The 10,011-nt window shown below is 33.0% G+C and overlaps 1 protein-coding gene across 1 annotated transcript; it reads left to right on the top strand.

The window, feature by feature from the left end:
• Nucleotides 1-588: 588 nt before the first annotated feature.
• LOC149384863 (uncharacterized) lies at nt 589-7,825 on the top strand. Its single transcript, XM_089625880.1, has 6 exons — nt 589-790; nt 3,167-3,361; nt 4,235-4,699; nt 5,732-5,878; nt 6,124-6,560; nt 7,104-7,825. The coding sequence occupies exons 2-6, from the start codon at nt 3,187-3,189 to the stop codon at nt 7,713-7,715; spliced, it is 1,836 nt and encodes a 611-aa protein (XP_089482006.1). The 5' UTR covers nt 589-790; nt 3,167-3,186; the 3' UTR covers nt 7,716-7,825.
• Nucleotides 7,826-10,011: the final 2,186 nt, after the last annotated feature.

Here is a 10,011-nt window from a genome sequence, read left to right as displayed (position 1 = left end):
CATATATTTGCGCTCATTTTGTCATTTTTGTCATTTATATTTACCTCTTTACTGAAATTTGTTTCGGATACGTATAGCTTTCTCGTTGAACTACATGCTATCATGGAGCTTCTTTTAGTTTCAAATTTAGTTAATTGTCTTTCTTCCACGATATTGAATTCAATCCTTATAAGTTTCATAATTAGTTATTGTTTTTCGTGCTGAAATTCCAACTCTAATCCGAGCGTATCTATTTATTCTAGAGTACTTCCTTCTATATAAAGTTTGACAAGTCTTGGAAATACTAACGAAATACCCCTATTTAGAATACAAATAGATTTTTAACCACCATCCTTGTCTTTATTAAGATTGAGAAATCTGTAAGGAGAAAAAAGATAAAGCTACAAATAATATGGTCGAGAAGAGAAGAAAACAGAAGTTATTATGGTTTTGTGGAAAAAATGGCAATGAGGTAAGATGTCGTTTTCTCGTGGCCAATCAAATTTAGTACTCGCATTATTTTAAGGTAAGGTAGGACCAGAAACGAATTTGTATCATTAATATCCATGACCATACACATAAATTAAATTATAAATGGTGACATTTTTTGGTCTTCGTCAACCACTATAGCTAATTCCACAACGTGTTTACTTTAATTGTTCATCTCCATCAAATACCTGTGCAAAGAGCTTATTCAACACTGAAAGAGAGTCAAACAGTATAAATGGTCAACAAGAAATCTAGTTTCTGCAAACTGATCGTTGAGTCTTTTAGCCAGTTTACGGCAGAAATTTCTCAGCAATATAATCTGGTAAAGTCGCTCTGTATGCTTTATTTTAATATATTTTCGTGTTAACGGGTAAGCATAACTTCATACGGAAGTATAATTAGAAATTTTGATTTTTCCTGTTTACATATTAATATAACATGAGCCCCAGTGGCGAAGGCTCTATATCTCTCCGTCAGTCTGATAAAATGAAAATTCAGTCTAAACTTCACATGCGTACCACTGAACTTTACGCTGTATTTTAATAAAATAATTATTCATGAATTTTTTTTTTTTTTTCAAAACTGTATTCTTAAGCTCTCAGCTATGTACAAAACATTTTTATATCAAGATCCTCAATTTTTGCATGTAATAACCAGTCGTTTGCCCTTTTATTAATAAACTTGTTCTACTTCTTCTAAATAAATATGTTGTTTGACTTTTATTCAAATTCACAGATGTTGTTAATGATTTCTTTCTTCTACTTAGTTAATGATTTTGACCGTATCACTGACACTGTTATGCTTAAGAGATGCTTTTTGCTGCGGAATTTTCAACATCATCTTTTAAAATTCATAATTATTAAAAAAAAAAAAAATTGTGTGCTCATATTTACACAAGATCATGATACGTCTGGTTTGTTTGACCAATATAACAATAATTTTTCTTTTTGACTAGAATTCTATATTTATTGAATGATATTAATTGATGAAGGTGGATATATATTAACGCTAAAACGGTTTACCTTAATCGGATTAACCGCTTTTTTTTCTCACTAATAAACGTTTAAATATTTAATAACAAAAAAAACTAGTCAACCTAGGAAATTAAAAACAATTTTTGAATAAAAAGTGTAGAAATTAACCGGTTAAAATATTTTGACCCTTTTGAGCTGTCAAAATGACCACACCATTGTTAATTGCAAATAGAGAAGCACCATTAGCTAAAGTTGGACGTCAACGAAACCAAAAATTCTGTCATAAGATTGTTCCCATTGCATTTCCCTCCCGGGACATCAAAAAATAAATAAATAAATAAAAAATAAGGGAGACCATAGGATCTTATTTTTAGTTTGCATGTACAAATATTTGTTTTTATTTCACTAAATAATAATATTAAAAATATAATAAATCAATAAAATTACATGTTATATGTCAACTATAAAAATTAATAAATGTAAAAATAAAATCAATAATTATAGGAAAATTAGTTATGAAATTATAATTAAGTTTTCCTTATTCATTTTCGATTCAATGTTTAATTATAGATCCCAATATTTAAACTAGGGGTGTTCATCAAAACCGCCAAACCGAACAACCCGATCATCCAATCCAAACCACACTCTTTTTTAAACTGCCCCATTAAAACCCGATGAAGTTTGGGTTGTAACCAACCTAAAACCGCAATTGTTTCGGGTTGATTTGGTTTTTATAGTCGTGAGATTGGGTTGAACCAAACCAACCCTATAGTGATAATTATTTAATTTTCGTAAGATTGCAAATATTTTATGTGTACTATTGTTAAAAAAAAACTATTATTTTTTTAATAATATTATACTTCAATAAAAAAATATTCAATATTGTACTTTATTATTTACGACTACATGAAAACTTGGTAATTAAAAATATGCGTAATTTTTATTTTAATACATAATTTTTTTTAAAGATAAGTAAAATTTTAATTTTATTTGACAAAACGTTCTAGATATAATATACGTATATGATTTTCATTCGAGTTATAAAGTCATTTGTCGACCACTATAATCCGAAAAAACAAACCCAAACCAACCCGATTATTTTCGGGTTGATTTGGTTTGGTTTTCCTTTCAATCGGGTTGGTTTGGATTTTAAAATTAAAAAATTAAGTTTAGCGGTTCGGATTGGTAGAACATGAAAAAACCGACTAAACCCAATCCGATTACACTCCTCATTTAAACTACTATACGCATAAAATTAACCTTTAGAAAAGCCTCCACTCGCCTAGCAACACACACACCCACGCACAGGGACAAAACCAGTGGCAACTCTTGAATAGATCTTGAAATGACATGTTATAATAGTTATTAAATTCTCATATTTTTATTTATTATTAGTAAGTTTCTATATCTATTATTGATGGTTTTATTAAGCATTCATTCAACGCTGTATATGTATATAATTCTTTTTGTTACCCAGAACAAGAACAAAGTGTTATATACTCTATGCTAAACTCAAAGAGTTGCATTTTTCTATACTCCGACAATGTGCATATATGCACACAATATATCTAGAAGAGAAACTTGAACATATAATTAAATTACAATAATTTAGTATTATATTTTAAAACATAATAAGCGTGCACAAATCATACTCATAATTTTGTTAGCGATCTCTTTTACTTGACGAGATCCTCTTAACTCCTCCTTCATTTTATTCGTCTAAGGTGTTTTTTGAGAGTAGAACATGGAAGGAATAGCGATGTGCAACAGTTCAAGTACAGTGATACGAATAATAGATGAGCAAGGGACAAAAAGTGTTGCTACAGCTAACATTTCGAACTCACGTGAAGTAGCAATCCAAATTAATAACGTCGGTTTACTTCAACGTTTGCCTTCGCGTGAGCTATTAGAGGACAGAAGTAAGATGGATTCTCTCTCTCTCTCTCTCTCTCTCTCTCTCTCTCTCTCTCTTTATTTATTGGCTATTTACTGCCTTGTTTTGCAAGTGCCTTAAGATAAAGCTTGGCAAACTTGGTTTGAAATCAAGTGTTTTTGGCACAAATAGCTCCTGAACGATTGTGCTAATTTAGTCCCCTTACCTTTTTTTCAGCATTATAATTTTGAACTTATTGGTTTAGTAAATACCCTTTCCGAAAAAAATTATAAGCAATTAATCCACATCAAACTTATTGTTTGTTAAATATCTAATGTATGGTTGATTATAGTGTTAACCAGTGATTTTATTAACAATAATTAATTGACTTTTTTTTTTTTTTTTCAAATAACTCCCATCCATTAATTGTCAATAACCGGGAATTATTTGGGCGACTTATTATCAATTAATTGTTGAAATGAAAATAGAATTAATGGCTAGTTAATTACAATTAACCAAGCGTTGACAATTATATATGCAAACATAAAGTTTCTATATTGCGTTATAACTATGAAACCAAAAAAAAAAAAAAAAATACTTCCATTATTTCATTTATTGTGTTTGTATTACTTATTTTAGTATAAAAATGTGTCTTTTTAGTATTATATTAATTTTTTAATCGATTGTTTAATTTAGTTTAATATCTTATAAATTTGAGTTTTTATTTGTAATAAAAGTTTATTTAAAAGCCAAATGTATTTTCTAAGCAAAATATTTCATATATCATTGAATATTTGAGTGACAAAGTCCCGAACTTAAATTACTTTATGTTTCACAAAACTAATTAGCTAGCATAATATGACAGGCCTTGAAATCTAGTGTTGTATTTATAGAACCAGTAATCATATTAATTTTTCAGAGGCTGTGAGGGAATTGTGTGTCCCACTCCAAACTGCTGCAATAGATGGTGACTGGGGAACCACTATAAGGATTATAGAGAAGGACCGAAGAACTCTGACCTCCTCGATCTCAACCGGAGGCCAAAATGTCCTCCACCTGGCAGCCGGGACCAAGAACGTGGAATTCGTCGACAAGCTAGTCAACTTGTTGAGCATTGAAGAGCTCGAACTCCAAGATGACAAGGGTAACACCGCATTGTGCCACGCTGCCGCGACCGCACCCATCGAGATTGCTGATATATTGATTAACAAAAATCCGAACCTGGTTTCGATCCGCAGCGACAGTGAAGTCACGCCACTCTACACGGCTGCTTTGTTTGCGAGGCCAGACATGACTCACTTTCTGTATGGCAAAACTAAAGAGTGTCTTGAAGACATAGACCAAATAGGCATCTTTTTCACTTGCATCGACAATGGTATTTATGGTATGTGTCTTCTATTTTTTTTTTTTTTTTTGAACTATTGGATAAATTAGACAGAATAGCTATTTTTTTTAACTAATTGATCAAACCAATAGTCGAAGTGTTAATTAAGCTAATCTTTTACACGGTATAAAAAAATAGACACTAAAGATATAAATATATAACCATGGCCATGCACATAACTCAATAATATATAGGGGTAGATAAATATTTATCACGTGTCTAAATTTATAGACGGGTAAATATTTTGTAAGAACTGGTAATTTCGAATTTTGTAAATAGCTTGAGCTGTTTTATTAATTTTAGATAAACCTTAGCTATGAAAATTTATTATGCTATGTTAAGGATCCGGTGACTTAACTCACTGAGAGTGATAAGCATATTTTTCAATTGGTCTTTAAGATAATGATGGATTTTATGAGCATATAATGAAACGATATCATTTCTAACCATGCATGTAAATAGTGTGAAATTCCAGCCAAAAAATTGAAAATTAGTGTACAATTAACTAATTTAAAGGTGAAATAGGTTTCAGTCACTTCTCTTGTTGCACAATGGTTTTATTTTTGTTGTTCAGATTTACTGGAAATACTGTAAGCTAAGACTGTTTGTTTCAAACTTTGCAGATTTGGTTCTATGATGCTGAATATAATAAATCGCCTTATATTTAAAATTATTGATTTTTAGTTAAAAACTTTTGCATCACTCGCCTCATTGAGCTACTCAGTGAGAGTTTCATCACGATGAGTATATTCAATAATAGCATGACGATTGTAATTTCAGCCATGCATGTCAATAGTATATAATAAACTAATATGTAGCCAAGGCAAATAATCTTTTTTTTATTTGAATACCGATAATCATCAGCTAATGTGTGACACACGCAGTGGTCCCACTTTTTTCAGAATCATTCAAAAACTGTCACGTTACCGGTGACGCCACTGATTCCGACGATTATCATTATTCTTTTTGTTTAATTTTATTACCTGAAATATCCCTGGTAACGTAAGACTGTTTGTTGGATATAATTTGCAGATTTGGCTCTGAAAATGCTGAATGATAATCCATCATTGGCTACGGCTAAAGATGACGTAGACAAGACAGCGTTGCATCACTTGGCAGAAACACCTTCCGCTTTTGCTAATGGACAACCCGAAGGCTGGACCAAACTTGCAGGCTCATGTAAGTTCGTTTTTAAAATACAATAAATTTTAAGGTAAAAAGCATTAAGTTTATTTTTTAGTCGTATTCTTAAAATAAAGTTTAAGTTTAAAACAAACCGTGAAACTAGTTAGTTATTTATGTAGTATATTGTAAAAATAGGGGAGGATTGTGATTTAGAGTAAAAAATCAAATGTTTAAATGCAATATTTTATCAAAACAGGTATGATATGTTCTCACTCAAACCACTTTTGTTTTTTTTCCAGGGTTTAACTTCAAATTCAAAAGAACCTTGAAGGAAACTAGCGCGCTTGATCTCGTGAGAGACCTTTGGGAGCAAGTGAAAAATCTCGGTCATGAGAGAGCTATGGCCCTAATCAGCTCTCCTTCGGAACTATTATTTGATGCCGCAAAGTTGGGAAACTACGAGTTTTTAAAAGTGCTTGTGACGTCTTGTCCAGAATTACTGTGGAAGGTTCATGAAAAAAACCGGACAATCATTCATGTTGCTGTATTGTATCGCCACGCCGATATCTTCAACATGATTCATGACATAGGACCGAAAAGAGTGGTTATTACAGGATTTTACGATACTAAGGGAAACAATATATTGCATTTAGCTGCAAAGCTACCGCCTCCAGATCGGCTCAAAATCGTTTCAGGAGCGGCTCTTCAAATGCAGAAAGAATTGTTATGGTTTGAGGTAACACATTTATGAACTCTTCTAATCAAAGCATTGTAAGTTTACCGTTAGTCATAAGCAGTAGCGGAGCCAAAATTGAAGTCAAAACCCGCATATATGAAAAAAAAAACAATGTAAATGAAAGAAATTCAAGTTTTCGAGGGAGGAGTGTGCTAATATTATTTTAGAGGGACATATATGAAAATATCATATAATTTCAAAGTCTAAAAATAGTATGAAATACGGGAAAAACAATACTTAAAAAAAGTTGAATAAAACATGTGGGCAAAAATTAGAGTGGATAAAAAGTAGAGGATATTGGTGTCTTTTTTGGAAAGCGGTTTTCTAGTCAATAATTATATGCAAAGTTGAATAAATTTCAAGTTCTTTTGAACACAATACGGGACACGAGTAGAAAAAGAGAGAATACATAAACCATGGATCCATGACCAATATGTACAAATATGGTACTTGAATTTTGTTTCGTTTTTTTTTTTTTTTTTTAAATTCGTTTAGTGTTTCTATTACTAACTTGTGTTTTATTTATTGACATGACATGAACAGGAGGTGGAGAAAATTGTGACACCACGCTACAGAAGGCAATTAAACACCAAAAATATGAATCCATCACAGGTTTTCAGCAGTAAACACAGGTCATTGATGAATGAAGGAGAAAAATGGTTGAAAGAGACGTCACGCTCGGGTCTGATCGTGTCAACAATAATCACGACCGTCGTGTACGCGGCGGCATTCAGCTTACCAGGAGGCAACGACAACATAGGACGCCCCAACGATCTTCACTACACATCGTTCCTGGTCTTTGTGCTGTCCGATGGGTTGGCCATGTTATCCTCTGTGGTCGCATCGCTGATGTTCTTGTCCATCCTCACTTCACGCTGCACCGAGTACGAATTTCGCAACTCCTTACCTCTAAAGCTCATGACCGCACTCTTTGCACTTTTCTTCTCGAATATAGCCATGATGGTCGCTTTCAGCTCCACCATCGCTATCGCCTGCCACAGTGGCTTGAGATGGGTTCCCTTTTTTATCTCTTTGTTTGCTTTTGTTCCGATCGCTTTGTTCGCCGTTTCTCAGTTTCCTCTCTGGTTTGACACCTTTAGTTCAACATATTGGTCTAGGACCATATTCAAGCCAACTAGAAGAACCTTGTGCTAGATGGAGAGACTAAGATCATGGACGAGCAAATAATCATGTAAATATGTATCTTCAATTTGGACTCTTAGTTGAATTTTTGTATACGTAGTTTGTTTCGGTGGTTTGGTTCTCCCCATTTTCTGTCCAATATCGTTATTTGCTTCCTTCCCATGATTTTCGTTAGGGGAGGTTCTTCTATATATATAATTTGGGTTTCTTTTGAAAAGAAAAAACAGTTTGGTTGGTTACCTATTTTATGAGGTAAAAAATTCCAAGAGAAATGTGATCGGATAGTGATGTCATCCAAAAAGACTTAGCTGAAAAAGTGCATCTAATGTTTCATGTGACGTCTCTTAAGAAGTTATTAACAAGTATAATACCATCAGTGATTTACCAGATTGATAAGACAATTAAGTCTATAAATAAAGAGACACAAATTTAGTAATTCAGTTTGGCAAATCGTGTCTACGTCTAGATGGACGATACTATCAGTGAAAATGAACTCACTATCAATGGTAAAATAAATACAAACTCATCCAATCTGAATGATCACATTTTAAAGACGCTTGTTTCAAAATTACCCTAGTGAATTCTGACTTAGGTTCCCCCTGAATCTGAGTCCTCTCACTTCTACTGAAGTCACCAAGTGCTTGATCAACGTTTAAAATTGTACATGATCTACAATACCATGAATGCAAACCCAACTCCATCACTCGCAAGAATATCTGCCGAAAATAGCAAGATAGCGTTTAAACCACACAAAGAACAACGGTGTTTTCACTCAATACTGTCACAAAAATTCTCATTGTGTATTATGGCTCATAAGGGTAAAGTATATCTTTTACAAGAGCCGAAACATACAAATTGACGCATTCTTGGGTTTCGATATTGATCGCCTTGATTTGATTCGATGTAGAAAAATATGAAAGCGTATCAATTAAAAGGTCAAACTTGCGCAAAATAAAATCATATTGGATCTGTTGCAATCTTGCCAAATAACAAATGTTACACCAAGATGTTAAGAATATGATGAAGCACATCTTGGAAATAGTTTTTCCAAAGTACAAAAAGAGCCCATCAACGTAACAACAAACTCATGTTCGGCTTTTTGTAGGCAAAACACATGGCATCATCTTCATTAGTATCTTCACCAGTCATCCAGTATTCATAGTTGTAACCATAAAGTGAAATTGTTACAAATCACATGGCCTAACATTAATACATTTTTTACAAGCACAACGCAAGTCAACGCACACATGTCAAAATAAATGACAAAGTTACTGTATCTTCCCCTATTTGCCTCAACAAAGTCAAACGCATAAGAAAAACCAAGGGGAGGCAAGGTGCAAAAATAAATTGCAATGACTAAATACCAACAAGAGCATACAATCAGGAATATAAATAGTCTTGACATAATAGCAAATGTCGAAGTAGGCTAGATATTACAGTCTATTAGTAATATAATGATGTTCACGGTGATGAAGGAAACAAACTGAAACAACAAATAGTCTATAACAAATCACCTCTTCTTGATTAACTTCATCTTCAATCGTGGGGCCGCTGCACTCGAGGTAGAGGCATGGGAGGACTTGCTAGAGATGCACATGAGCTTCGGGACTTCTTCAATCTCTCTCTTGTTGCTAGTGCAATATATTATCACCTCTTCAAGATCTCTCAAGATCTCTGCTCTCATTATACGTAGTGCAGGCGGTGACACTACTAAAGAATGGCCTTTAGAAGCCACAAAAGTCTCTTCTAAATACCAAAAAATTGCTTTTTATGAACCTCTAGAAGTCTTTAGAAGCGACAAAGTCGCTTTTAAAAGCCCGCTTTCTAAAGGTCAGTCGCTTCTAAAGTCATTTCTAAAAATTAGAAGCGACATTTTTATAAGCGACTTGTCGCCTCTGGGATCGCTTCTAAGTCCAAAAATTTGGCGGCTTAAATGCCCTCCGCGAAATGACGGAAAGAGTCGCAACATTAGAAGCGGATTTTCGCTTCTAAAGATTTGTTCGCCATTTCACAGGATATATTTGTAAGCAACATTAGAAGTGGATTTGTCGCTTTTAATGTTGTTGTTTGATAATTTTTTTAAATTTAAATATATTTTCTTGTTCTAATTAAAATGAGTAGGTTTCATTTAATTTAATTTTCAAAAACATGAAATTAAAAGTTGTATTCATAACAAGATATATAGTAGTAAGCCTAATCAAAAGTTTAGACAAAATAAAATATTCCGAATAACATAATAAAAAGTCTAAGTAAAGATGCTAATAATAACCGCAATCAACGTTGGGAGTTCCTCCACATCTTCATCTTC

The sequence above is a fragment of the Urtica dioica genome, chromosome 9, assembly GCF_054948205.1.
Source record: "Urtica dioica subsp. dioica isolate 48M chromosome 9, U.dioica_male_clone48M_v1_H2, whole genome shotgun sequence".
In the NCBI taxonomy this organism is placed as follows: domain Eukaryota; kingdom Viridiplantae; phylum Streptophyta; class Magnoliopsida; order Rosales; family Urticaceae; genus Urtica; species Urtica dioica.
This window is presented reverse-complemented; position numbering and strand designations above follow the sequence as displayed.